Source organism: Hylobates moloch, unplaced genomic scaffold, assembly GCF_009828535.3.
Source record: "Hylobates moloch isolate HMO894 unplaced genomic scaffold, HMol_V3 SCAFFOLD_3, whole genome shotgun sequence".
NCBI lineage: Eukaryota > Metazoa > Chordata > Mammalia > Primates > Hylobatidae > Hylobates > Hylobates moloch.
The window spans coordinates 38,255,498-38,269,591 of record NW_026652278.1 but is presented as its reverse complement, the minus strand read 5'-3'; the positions used below and the strand labels follow the sequence as shown (position 1 = coordinate 38,269,591).

Genomic DNA, 14,094 nt, shown 5'->3' with positions numbered 1-14,094 from the left:
CACTCCAACCTGGGTCACAGAACAAGACTCTGTCTCAAAAACAAAAACAAAAAAACCCAGTCTGGTACTGGGCGCCATGGCTCACACCTGTAATCCCAGCACTTGGGAGGTCAAGGCAGGCATACTGCTTGAGTCTAGAGTTCAAGACCAGCCTAGGTAACATGGGGATGCCCTATCTCCACCAAAAATACAAAAATTAGCTGGGTGTGGTGGTGCACGCCTGTAGTCCCAGCTACTCTGGAGGCTGAGGTGGGAGGGTCACTTGGACCCAGGAGGCCTCAGAGGTTGCAGTGAGCCAAGATTGTGTCACTGCACTCTAGCCTGGGTAACAGAGTGAGACTCTGTATTTTAAAAATATATATATATATATATATAATCTGGGACTTGATTTTATATACATACAGCTACTTCCAACAGCTTGAAAAGAATAGAGACAGCGCACAGAGCCCCAGAATAAATGCTTGGCCTTATTTCTTTGTACTTTGCAGATCCACTAGCAGAGCCACGTTTCTCCAATTTTTCAACAGCTCCTTCTCTTCTCAATCTCTATTAATGTCATTTCTCTTCAAATGCACCCTCTACATTATTGCAAAGGGTGCAGAAGGCTCTTCAGAAAGCCAGAAAGGATAAACACTGAGTCGCTGATACTTCCTTTCAAGGGGAAGAAAGTGGGATAAACTTGACCCTGACATTAACTTCAGTCTAGAATCCCATGACACTCCTGGGAGCTCAGAACACAACAAGCACGAAGTTTCTGTAAAAAGACCAATGTTTCTGGAGAGGGAGCAATAGGAAAACACATCAGAAAGGCCATCCTCCACATCCTCTCATTTCCTCCTGGAGTCCCTCCAACTCGGTTTCCGTTCTAACCAATTATCTGAAATGGCCTTCAGAAAGGCTTCCAGTGCACATGCATGGCCAAGTCCAACGGTTTCTGCACTGGTCCGGGCTTCACTGATCTTTCCACTGCATTAAGACAGTTAACTCCTTCCTCCTCCCCACACTTTCTGGTCTTGATTTCTAAGTGTCACTGTGAACTGATTTACACTGGGCCATGAGGATCCTTCTAGAACAGGGCCTCTGCAGTTCTTCAGGAGTTTAGGGAGCCAGAGGGCCCTCAGCTGGTCTTTATTCTGTTCCAACTACATGCTCACTTCTTTAGAACCAGAAGCATCTATATAGGTTACCCAGCCCATTTTCCTGGTTTTCCAACTGTGTTGGAAGGAGGTTCCATGAGCCCCCGCCAGCCACTGTGCTGGCACCCACCTATGCACTCCCCAACTTTCACTTCAACCTGGGTCAAATTTCAATGGAGAAAAAAATTCCACAGGGCTCCTATACACTCAGAGGGGTTGGCTGGGCAGTATGGCGGGCAAGGGAAATGCAGCAAAGCTTCCAGGAAAGAATATTATACCTAAAACACAGGCCTGATGATACAATTCAAAAACATTTCTTTAGTACCTACTTTGCACCCAGGAAAGTGCTTAGCCCAGGGGGGACCAACATGATCAGACAGGATTGCTGTCTTTGAGGCCAACACAGGGCTGTAGGGTGGCGGATGTGGTCCATTTAAATATAATACAGTGGGATAACCCTTCTGCTAGCAATCTGGCTTAAGTGTCATGGGAGCACAAAAGGAAAAGGAATAAATTCTGCATGACAGAGAGAATCAAGGAATGAGTAAATACCAAAATTTTCCAATGTTCAGTGACATACCTTTTAAAATCACCTCAAATGTCACACTTTTGGAAACACTGATCTAAAAATTCCAGTCCAAATTTAATGTGCCATAAGACCCTGCAGGATCACGTCCCAGTTATTTTTCCAGTCTCATCTCCCTCACATCCTCCCATGAGCCCTAAACTCCACATGTACCATACTTGCTATTCCCACTGAATTCTGACAAGAGTTCCCATTTCTAAGCCTTTAATCTTGTTGCTTCCCACTAATGCCCTTTCCCTCATCTCCTCAAATTTAAGGCCAATCCCAATAGCCAGATGCACTAGCCCAACAAAAACTAAAGGTTTTTTATTTTCATCTAGTTTTTATTTTATTTTATTTTCTGTAGTTACACTGGCTAGAAATAGTTTTGGTTTTGATTCCTATGAAAAGTCATGAAGATGAAGAACTCTTTTATTTTGGAGAGTCTCGTCCTCTCATCCAGGCTGGAGTGCAGTGGCACAATCTCGGTTCACTGCAACCTCCGCCCCCTGGGTTCAAGTGATTCTCGTGCCTCAGTCTCCTAAGTAGCTGGGATTATAAGCACGTGCCACCTTGCCTAATTTTTGTATTTTTAGTAAAGATGGGGTTTCACCATGTTGGCCAGGCTGGTCTTGAACTCCTGACCTCAAGTGACCCACCCGCCTCAGCCTCCCAAAGTGCTGGGATTTACAGGCGTGAGCCACCACACCCAGCCAAGAACTCATTTTAATAAGACCTATTTATGATCACAATATTCAGAAAGCCCATGCCCAAACTCCACTACCAATATCAAACTCTTGTTCCAGGTCCATGCCAGAGAAGGGGCAGATCTGGAGCTAGAACATTCACCACCAATAAATCTGCAATCATTTTATTTTTTTACTTTTATACTTGAGTGGAACCTTTAAATAAATATAAAATGTTGACTTCCAACCCAATAAGCAAATTCAGCCCCCCAAACAGTTTCAAGTCTTATAAATGCAGTATTGTGCTTCAAACAACAGAATTTAGGAGATAATTTGTAATTATATATTACATTGTCTAACGTATTAAAATGCACGGCTTGCAGCAAACAAAATAGATGAGTTAATATCCTTAATCTAATGTAATCATACTAATTGCCAAGAAAAATATTTTTAGACACATGAAGAAATGATTCCCAGAAGACAAAATGCAAATAATAAACAAATCTATGAGAACACGTTTACTTAACCCAACTAGTTAAAAAATATATTAAAATAATGACTAACCATTTTTTCTACTTCTTATATTAGTCCAAAAATGTTTTAAAACTAACAATGTGGGCAAATGCAAAGACATTGGCTTTTTCCTACACAGCCAATGACACTACATTTTTATCATTATCTTCAGCAATACACACCAAGAGCTATGTACCTCATACCCCTGTGCTTTAAGAGAATCTAAAGAAAGAAGCTTGAATGACAATAATGCTATACATACAGAGATGTTTACCGTAGCTTTATTAGTAATAGTGAAAGCCTTGAAATCCTCTGGTGTTCAATAACACAGGGGCTGATTACCTGACCACACACCCACTGCGGGGACTGCTGAACAGTTATGAGAATAACTAACATAGACCATACAACATGGGAAAAGACTTCTCATAAGATTAGGTGACTACAGCAGGGTATAAGTCTGTGTGACATTTGTGATTACAATTTTTTTTTGTTTGTTTTTTTGAGATGGAGTCTCACTTTGTTGCCTAGGCTGGAGTGCAGTGGCACGATCTCTGCTCACTGCAACCTCTGCCTCCTGGGTTCAAGCGATCCTCCTGCCTCAGCCTCCTGAGTAGCTAGGACTACACGCACACACCACCACGCCTGGCTAATTTTTGTATTTTTAGTAGAGACAGGGTTTCACCATGTTGGCCAGGCTAGTCTCGAACTCTTGACCTCAGGTGATCTGCCTGCCTCAGCCTCCCAAAGGGCTGGGATTACAAGCATGAGCCACTGTGCCCGGCTCTGTGATTATAATTATATAATAGGCAAAACGCATATATATAGTAAAAAGAAAATACATCCAAATTCTAATAGTGATGGTGGTAGCACGGAATTATGGGTAACTTCTTTTTTCTATTTTCCAAACTGTTTATAATGTGGTTATAATACATTTCTTTTCTAATGACAAATATCCTTTTTAGCTCCTACATGACATTTGATATGCAATTGTGTAATATTTAGAACCTGAAAGAAAAAATTCTAGGAGACAAGCTAAAAATGCCACTGACAGTCATGTCCATTAGAACATGGCAGAGCCACCTGATGCCATCTTCCACAGAACTTGTGGAATTCTAACATTCCTCATCAGTGATTGCTTTTGTTTAATGAAGCCAAACTACTCCCATGAAGTTCCTTAGGAGGATGAAGGGGGCAATAAACGGACTCGACTGTTCAGCCAGATTTCCTAAAGAAGTAATCGCACCAAAACATTTCATCTTAAAATAGTCAGCAGGAGCTGCCAGGTGACAACACACAAACTACCCCCATTGCTCCCAGTGCCTGCTCACTGCCAAGTCCCTGCTTCTAACCCAACTTCATGGCATTCCAGAGCCCTGAGCTCCTTCTCAAATCCTTTATATGTAAAACTCCGGGCACACACAGTTTCTAAAACACGCATTGTTAACCAAGACAAGTCTTAAATGCAAAAACTGGCCTATTTGTGTTTCCCAAATATGGTTGTGTCTACAGAACCAAAACAAAGCTGTCTAATTGTGGCATTCAGCACATTTGGAGCCTTCTCTTTAGAAAATCCAGATAACTCAAAATAGGGCAGATTCCGAAATTCATGAGACAAAAAGCAAGACATCTTAACTGTTTAAATCATAAATATATAACCTCAAAATAATAAAGGCAAGCCCAGGACACAGAGCCATTTTTCTTCTGAAGCAGTCGCTATACAATGTCTACCAGTGAGAGGTCATGAATGAAAGCATTTTGGATTCTCAGGAGAATCAAGGTAGGGCCATAGTCCACAATATAGGTAAACGAGATGAAGAAGTACTGTGTATGGCTGGAAAAAAAAATGTTAAAAAGCTGAAAAGCAGTCTGTTAGAGCTTGAAAATGGGAAAGCAGGGCGGGTTTGATATGGCAGGAGAGGTCTCTGCTCTTACAGCCAGTCCACAGTTCCCCCTCAACTTTTCTTTTAAACCACAAAATCCCTGAGGCTATGTATTTACCACATCATATATTATACAGACATCTGCAGTACAGACCCATACCATGCTCAGGAATGAGGGAACAGAGGCTCCATTCAGTAAAAAGACTTTGGGTCTTTCGCAAATACATAACTTAAATACTTCAGTTCATAATACTGGCTTGTTCAGGAATTGCTTATTTTCCTTAAGAAGTTTTGAACTTGTAACTGAATATATATACTAACCTACCAAAAAGGTAATACAAAACACTGCAAACGCCATCTTTTCTGAGAAAACCTCTCTTCTCGGTGGCATTTGTTTAATAACTGAGGTGGAACACATATATACAGGCCCAAAATCAATAATCCCTGAGCACAGGCTCTGAGGCCATGGACCACATCAGACCATTAGCACCTCACTGTAATAAATGCAAGACCTTGGCTCCCATCACTCATCCAGTGAATGTATCGTATTAGCTACTTTTATCTATCCTTATTTATTTTTACCCTAACTTTAGGCAATTTTTGAATATATCAGGTATAAAAGCATGACATCCAACCACTGAAATTACAGTACAAATTTCTGTAATGAGTTTTCTTCAAACCAAGATAAAACCACTAAAACATTCAATATAATATCAAGCTCACAGCAAAAATTCAATGAAAGTATTTTTTAAAATCTATATTGTCTTCAGACTATCTGGAAATAGGTTGGCATTATACATTTATATACTAATATATAAAATTAGTATCTCTGTTTATATTTACACAAACACACATATAAACACACACACACACACACAATTTGCCTATATTATAGGCTTACAAGGACTCTGGCTCAGTTGGCATCTGGCACACACTTCTGACTTGAGTTGTATATGTGCCTGGTGGCTGCAGGAAAGCAACAAAAAGCCAGGTAAGAAGAACTCAATTTGAATCCAAACTTTGGCAGGGCTGTGCAAATTGAGAAGTCCCTTAATTTGTCAGCTTCGGTTTACTCATCCATAAAAGGGAATTAAAAATACTACTTTAGTCCGGGCATGGTGGCTCACACCTATAATCCCAGCACTATGAGAGGCCAAGGCAGGCGGATTACTTGAGGTCAGGAGTTCGAGACCAGCCCGGCCAACATGGTGAAACCCTGTCTCTACTAAAAAATACAAAAATTAGCCAGGTGTTGTGGTGCGTGCCTGCAGTCCCAGCTACTTGGGAGGCTGAGGCATGAGAATCTCTTGAATCTGGGAGGCAGAGGTTGCAGTGAACCAAGATTGTGCTACTGCACTCCAGCCTAGGTGACAGAGTAAGACTCTGTCTCAAAAAAACAAAAACAAAAAACCTACTTACATTAATTGTTTTTTGTTTTGTTTTGTTTTGGTTTGGTTTGGTTTTGAGATAGAGTCTCGCTCTGTTGCCCAGGCTGGAGTGCAATGGCACAATCTTGGCTCACTGCAACCTCCACCTCCCGCGTTCAAGCAATTCAGCTGCCTCAGCCTCCCTAGCAGCTGGGATTACAGGTGCATGCCACCACGCCTGGCTAGTTTTTGTATTTTTAGTAGAGACTGGGTTTCGCCATGTTGGCCAGGCTGGTCTCGAACTCCTGACCTCAGGTGATCCACCCACCTTGGCCTCCCAAAGTGCTGGGATTACAGGCATGAACCACCGCACCCAGCCCATTAAGTTGTTCTTAAGATTAAATTTTAAGATACAGTTGCCCCTTGAACAACACACATTTGAGCTGTGAGGGTCCACGTACATGTAGATTTTTTTCAACCAAACTCGGATCAAAAATACAGCATTTGTAGGATGTGGAAGCTGCATATGTGGACGGCCAACTTTTCCTATATGTGAGTACTGCAGGGCCCACTGCAGGACGTCAGTCTGCTCAGATTTGGGTATACGTGGGGTCCTGGACCAATCTCTATAGCATACTGACAGATAACTGTATATATGAAATACTGTAAATTGTTGTGTTATAAAAGGAAAAGTATTCTAGCAAGGGTATTGGGTCTATTCTTTGTTATCCTTTGTTTATTAACAGACTAATGAATGTGATCATTGTATATCTGATTATGAGGTTGATATTACCAATACTTACCTGTACCAAACATCAGGTTTTATGAACTGAAGCAGGATTCAAGAACCAAACAGTCAGTTTCCAGGTCTGCCTTCCTATGCCAAGTCTAGCAATGAAGGACATTGTTGATAAAAAGCCTCACGTTTTAAAAGACTTCACAGTTGCTCCCTCCTTAGGTTCAGGTGCCAAAGAACCAAAGCATTATTATCAAGACACACTGATTGTGTATGCATTCTGTGCAAGGCCCTGTGCTCACACTACAGAAGCAGAGGTGAACCATCTCTTCATTTCCTAAATGCTCACTGTGAACCAGCCACTTGACACATCATGTCATTTTTAATCCTCAGAACACCTAGTAAGGTTTCTACACCTATTCTGCAAATGGAGAAACTGAGCTTCAATAAAAGTTAGAAGGCTCATTGAAAAGTCTTGCAGAAGCAAGCAGGAAAGCTGGAATACAGGTCCTGGCTCTGGCTCCTCAACCCAGGCTCCTTCCACTTTGCCACATGACCCCAGCCAAGAAGACACAAAACAGTCCCTGCCTGCAGCAAGATGCTCTTGTGTACAAAGGTTGCCTGGAGAATATACAGACCTAAAACAAAGACAAACGGATTGTCTTTGGGGGCTTTTTCATCCAGCTGTGGCAATAAAATTATCGAAGTTATCAATCAAGATAAGAAAGAGTGTTTGCCCTCAGAGACTTTATATTCTAACTGGAGAAATAAGGCTAACCCTTGAAACCCTGATGAGCCACTACAAACAGCATGGAAGAGTATCCATGGACTGCCCTCTACTGCAGGAATCTTCCAGGTAAGAGAATGCCAAGCTTCACAACTTACCTGGGAAACACCCAGGCACATGCTGACAAAAGCACAAAATAGCCCGTAGTTCTCATGGTATCAATTTCTTTATAGAAAATCTTCATTAGGGGAAGTTAAAAGGGAATAAAATCACCTACAGCATTTGCTAACAGACTTTAGGAAGCAACAACACCCACCAACATCCCTAGACTTAGTATAACTTGGATTTGAGTTGCTGTTCTGACGCTTACTAGATGTGTCTTCTGTGGTTAGTCAGTTAACCTTGCTAAGCCTCAGTTTCCTCATCTATAAAATGGGAATAATAACAGCCATCAATCTCATAGCATTATGGTGAAGATTAAATAAGATTCAGTACATCCAGTGCCTATTACAACGTTGGAAAATGCTTAATAAATTTTAGCTGCTTTCAGCATGATCCTCATCATCAATAGCATCTGGGGCGGGGGTCAGAACCACTTTCTCCTCACCTGGTTTCTCTGAATAGCAGCAGATGTTCTATTCCCACCATAGAGAGGTGAGTCTTTTCAAGCTAATTAAAAGAACAGTCTCGGTCAGTGCTCCTTTTAAGAGCTTACAGCACCCTTCTCTCCCTCATGAGGTGACAGGTCCTGTCTTTCCCCAAAAGCACAATCTTCTCATAACTTTCCATAAGAAGTAAAGTAACTAGTCTCCTCTTTCTCCCCACAGTTAATACTCATGGATGTTACTGGCTAGGTATCACTTGATTTACATGTAAAACTTTTTTTTTTTTAACTTTACCACTTTCTTCAGGATATACAAAATCTGTCTTCCACATTGCTTGTGGCAGCTTATGCCTGTAATCCCAGCACTTTGGGAGATCGAGGTGGGTGGATCGCTTGAGCCCAGGAGTTTGAGACCAGCCTAAGCAACACGGTGAAACCCCATCTCTACAAAAGTATAAAAATTAGCCAGGCATGGTGCCGTGGTGCGTGTAATCCCAGCTACTCAGGAGGCTGACGCAGGGGGACCAATTTTGAGCCTGGGTGGTCGAGGCTGCAGTGAGCCATGATTCTGCCATTGCACTCCAGCATGGGTAGCAGAATGAGACCCTGTCTCAAAACAAACAAACAAAAACTTGTCTACCATGTCTTTTGCTTTTAACAAACTGTTTTCCTCACAAAGTGTCTAGAGTTTCCAAAGCAATTCTCACATAGGTAATAGCACAGAACACACACAGAATAGACCCAAGTCCAATTCAGTTAATGCAAAGGGTTTGTATTGCAGAGTATATGGAAATAACATTATGTAGATGGTGTACACAGACCACAAAATGGCCTTGAATGCCAGGCAATGACATTCTGTTGGGCCATGAAACCAAGGAGAGTTCTGCAGAAGAGAAGTTTTCAAATTCAAGATTGCAAAGGTTTGAAGGTCTCCTCCAGGACTCATGTTGAAATCTAGTTGCCATTGTGATAATATTAAGAGGTAGACCTTTAAGAGGTGATTAGCTCATAAAGCCTCTGCCCTCATGAATAGATTACTGTCATTATCAAGTGAGTGGGTTAGTTATTGCCAGAGTGGGCTCCTCATAAAAGGATGAGTCCACCATGTTATGATGCAGCAGGAGGGCCCTCACCAGATGTGACCCCTCCATACTTCCCAGCCTCCAGAACTGTGAGCCAAACAAACTTCTACTCTTCATAAATTACCCAGTCTGTGGTATTCTGTTATGCAGCAAGAAACAAGTTAAGACAATGATTGATCCAGCTGAAGCAGGCAGAATGCACTGTAGAGGTGGGGCCCTGGGGCAGAGGGAGCATGCAGGCTGACTGCCTGTGAGCGGGCTGGGCCACAGGAGGGGCAATGGTGCCCAGTGCTTTTTATGAGACCAAAAAAAAAAAGAAATATGTCTCAACCATATATACCCTCTCTGCCCAGGAGAGGAGCTCCCAGCAAACTTGTTCTGCTCATTTGGCTGTGAAAACTCCATAGAAGCCTTGATGGCAGCAATCATAGGTGACAGTTTCTACATTTGTATTTTCTTGCTTATGGGTAGCAAAAACTGCTGCTGAGAGAGAATCTGATTTTCTGAGTATACTCCCTAAATCTCATTTTGCCACTTTTGTCCACAGTGAAGCTTTTTTTCTGCCCAATTGCCTTGGTGGATGACAAGATAAAATTATCAGAAAATAAAAGGGGTCAAAAAATCCTTTAGAACTCAAATAAGCTTATTAACTAAATAAAGACACTATGATATCAACCACTACAATGGAATAAAAGGTGACAGAGTTAGGGATGTTTAGATCATTTCCAAACTAACAAATGTTAAAGAGAATGGTTCTCAATACAAAATGGCCTTGTCCCCACAATTCACAACTTGTATCAATAGAACACACCATGTTGGAAGAAAAGAACTATGTATTCTATTCCAATCAGTGTAGGATGTTTACAGCAGGGGCCAGGGAGGGAGTGTGTTAAGATCTTAAGAGACTAATTAAATTATTCACACACAACCCTGTTAGCAAAGAATTCTAGGTGCTCAGGCAGTGACGCTACCACTGTACAGCTTCCCTACATGCAAAACGGGAATAAAAGCAGCACTAACCTCCCTGTTGTGAGGATTAATCGAGATAACCATTTACCCACATAGCACAGTGCTTGACACACAGGAAGAACTCAGTAAATGGTCACCTATTGACATAATTTGTTTATTTATCCTGTTTTGACTCCAAAAATGAAGTGTGAGAAGAGTCAGAAGTGAGAATCCTGGTTAATAAAAGGCTCTAGTTAGTCACTGTTTTACTTTAACAACAATGTACTGGACCCTGCATGGAGACAAGGGCATTGCCAGGAATGAAGGCTTTTGCCTTGGGCAGACAAAACTCAACACAAAGCTTGTAGTGACTCCGTCCAGCACCTGCATTTGTGCAGGACTTTACAGGCGACAGGACAGCAGTGCCCTTGGCTGTCTGCAAAACAGGCCAGTAACTGAGTTCAATCTCAAAAAAACAAGAACAAAAACAAGGCAATATCGTCTGTAAGAACGTTTCATGAGGCCAAAGGACTCAGAGCATCATAGAATTTCAAGGCTGGAGACTTCACCACTATGTAATATATCCATGTAATACAACTGTACTTGTACCCCTAAGTCAATAAAAAAATAAAATATCCCTACCAAAAAAGAAAAAAAAAAAGCATTTCAGGGCTGGAAAAAAAACACAGTTACCAAATGTCATGGGCTTTACAGTCCTGATCAATACACTGAGATGAGAAAATGCAATGTCCAGGTACATGTCCTCCCTAAAACAAAGAACTCTCATCCTGCCAAGCCCTTCCAACAGGACAAGGGGCAAGCCATGTCAGCAGATGTTACAATTACTATGTCTGTAGTCCTGCTCTGCTTTCTAGATGTTACACTCCCTGAAGACAGTCATCTATGTTTGCTTGTATGATGTTTGCTCAGTCATGAGGGCACTAAAATATTTCTAAATTGCTTTTAAAATGTCATTGTGGCCTCTCTTCCTCGGCGCTGCCTACAGAGGTGGCAGCCATCTCCTCTTCAGCATCATGGCCGCCCTCAGACCCCTTGTGAAGCCCAAGATCGTCAAAAAGAGAACCGAGAAGTTCATCCGGCACCAGTCAGACCGATATGTCAAAATTAAGCGTAACTGGCGGAAACCCAGAGGCATTGACAACAGGGTTTGTAGAAGATTCAAGGGCCAGATCTTCATGCCCAACATTGGTTATGGAAGCAACAAAAAAACAAACCGCATGCTGCCCAGTGGCTTCCGGAAGTTCCTGGTCCACAACGTCAAGGAGCTGGAAGTGCTGCTAATGTGCAACAAATCTTACTGTGCCGAGATCGCTCACAATGTTTCCTCCAAGAACCACAAAGCCATCGTGGAAAGAGCTGCCCAACTGGCCATCAGAGTCACCAACCCCAATGCCAGGCTGTGCAGCGAAGAAAATGAGTAGACAGGTCATGTGCACGTTTTGTTTAAATAAATGTAAAAACTGCCATCTGGGAAAAAAAAAAAAATTCATTGTGGCAGTCCCTTCTTCTCTTAAAAAGGAAAAGCCAGCAGTTGAGAATTAAAATCTAAGGTTTCTTAACATTTATATAGGTCCAAGTGTCTCTAAAACTAAAGTCATATATACAAGTACTGAGTTGGAGCATAAATGGCTATCTAGCTATGTCTGTCTCTCTAGGAGAAAGGGCTTTGTTATGTTGCCCATGTTAGCCTTGAACTCCTGGCCTCAAGTGATCCTCTCGCCACAGCCTCCCAAGGAGCTGAGACTACAGGCATGCACCACCTTGCTCAGGTCAGCTTTCTCCTAAAAAAAAAAAAGAAAGAAAAATAAAAAACATCCTTAACTTAAAGCAAGTCCACAAACGAATGTCCTTTGGTGCTTCTGAGCTCATTCATTCAGTAAAAGTTCCCTAAATGTGAACTAAATGTGGGGCATTGAATAGTGGATCTCACTGTTTAAATTTATATCTTGAATATCTAGAGAGCAAACCATCAAAAAGTCTGACAGAGGGCATGTTAAGAAGACTATAGAGATGGGGGAAAGGATAAAAGTCCCATACAAGAATTCCCACCTCAACTCCCCTGCACCTTTTTTTTTTTTTTTTTTTTTTCCAAGTATGCAACAGAAACCCTTCAGGAAAAACGTAACTTTAGAACTCTTGGGTTGGTTCCCAATATGCTTAAAAGGAGCTTTGGTATTTGTGGAGTTTGGTGAATATATTACACTTCTGGAGGAAATCCAGCTTAAGAAGCATATAATTGTAGACTTTTTTCCTATCTGTTTAATAATAAAAGTACAAAAATAAATAAGCTTTTTCTTCTGTAAGACTGTAAAGCCTAAGTTTAAAAGATTTTTATACACTAGACTGTAAGGGAAAAAAACTAAAATAGGTGTTTTAAGCACTTACTAAAAACAGAAATAAAAAACACTTGAACTCTCAGAATGGTAATGAAGCATTTCAAATTCCCCTCTGCTAATATCGCAGCTCTAACAACTAACCAGCAAGCTCAAATGCAGACAATCAGGTGCAGGGAGGCCTTAGGTAGCATGAAAACCAGGATGGCTACACAAGTTTACGAATAGACTTTGATAAATTGTCTGACCAGTGGATAGGGACAGAAAATCCCAGCGACTCCAAAAGTTACATCTACATGTGATTTAAAATACATTCCTTGTTCACTGCTGGTTACACTAAAGTCCAAAGAGAAGAAAAGGAGGAGCAGGCGGACTCAGGAATGTGCCCTAGACACTGACCACATGGAAACTGGCTGGAAAAGCCCTTCCTTGGAGTCACCCAGCAGTCAGCATTTACTCTTTTAATAGGGACAAGCAGCAGAGTCCTTCCAACGGGGGAAACCCTTCCGTGGCCCCTCAGCTCTGCAACCTCATTAAGTTCAGAGTGAAGCCAGCTGCCAGGAAAGCAAAGGGTGATCCAGCCATGGCTCTAGAAATGCCTAGCAAAGAAAATAAATTGAGTGCCTGAGAGCTCATAGATCACAGTGCTAGAAGGGAGATTTTAGGCAACTGTCAGGAAGATAAGGAAATCATCCTTAGAGTGTGCCTCTTCCAATGTGAAGATGCCTTTGCAGCGTTGGGGTTGCCTCAGAACTGCAAAACCAAAATGCTGCCTAGTCAAGTACTTCTGATCCTGCCTGGAAACAAAGTGTGGTTTCTCTGTAGGATGTGTCAGGTCCACATTCAGTCTCCGTGACCCCATTGTTGCCAAGGAGGGACAGGAGATGGAGGAAGATGAGACACATAGGGGTGAGGAGTCCCCAAAGACAAGCAAAACAGAGGGGATGAAAAAGAGACCGATGTGTCCTAGCTCAAACACTTTCAGCAGGGGAAAAAGAAAGACCAATTCGTTACAAGAATCATTAAAATTATAAAGATAAAAATATATATATAAATTTATTTACTAAACAGAGGGTTAAAGTTTTATTTAAACCTTATTTCTTCTATCACTGAAGTCTACACAAGTGACATTAAGAAATTATATTTAAGCACAGATACATTATGTGAGATCACTTTTAAACTCAAAGAAGTTTTAAGATATTCAAAGTGATTGCTTCTCTCTAATCCCAATTGTCAGTCCCTTAAAAATATCTTTAGGCCAGCCGTGGTGGCTCATACCTATAATCCCAGCACTTTGGGAGGACGAAGCGGGTGAACTACTTGAGCTCAGGAGTTTGCAACCAGCCTGGGCAACATCTCTACAAAAAATTAAAAAAAATAGAGATGGGAAACCCCATCTCTACAAAAAATACAAAAACTAGTCGGGCGTGGTGATCTGTGCCTGTAGTCCTACCTACTCAGGAGGCTAAAGTGGGAGGATCGCTTGAGCCCAGGAC

General features: G+C 41.7%; 2 protein-coding genes across 51 annotated transcripts in view; one reads left to right on the top strand and one right to left on the bottom strand.

Annotated features, from left to right (window-relative positions):
* Nucleotides 1-14,094, bottom strand: part of SORBS1 (sorbin and SH3 domain containing 1) — a 251,023-nt gene that overhangs the window by 133,564 nt on the left and 103,365 nt on the right. Inside the window, exon 1 of one of the 50 annotated variants that reach the window (XM_058436172.1) lies at nucleotides 8,218-8,240. The exons of the other annotated variants lie outside the window; for them this stretch is intronic. The gene's annotated coding sequence lies outside the window, so the exon portion shown is untranslated. Of the gene's footprint in view, nucleotides 1-8,217; nucleotides 8,241-14,094 lie in introns of those variants that run through there. 50 annotated transcript variants of the gene reach the window in all.
* On the top strand, nucleotides 9,263-11,754 carry LOC116457221 (large ribosomal subunit protein eL32-like). Its single transcript, XM_058436195.1, has 2 exons — nucleotides 9,263-9,385; nucleotides 11,251-11,754. The coding sequence occupies exon 2, from the start codon at nucleotides 11,279-11,281 to the stop codon at nucleotides 11,684-11,686; it is 408 nt and encodes a 135-aa protein (XP_058292178.1). The 5' UTR covers nucleotides 9,263-9,385; nucleotides 11,251-11,278; the 3' UTR covers nucleotides 11,687-11,754.

Bases quoted from the DNA above. Each gene is read 5' to 3' on its own strand.
- LOC116457221 (XM_058436195.1), top strand. From the start codon at position 11,279: ATGGCCGCCCTCAGACCCCTTGTGAAGCCCAAGATCGTCAAAAAGAGA.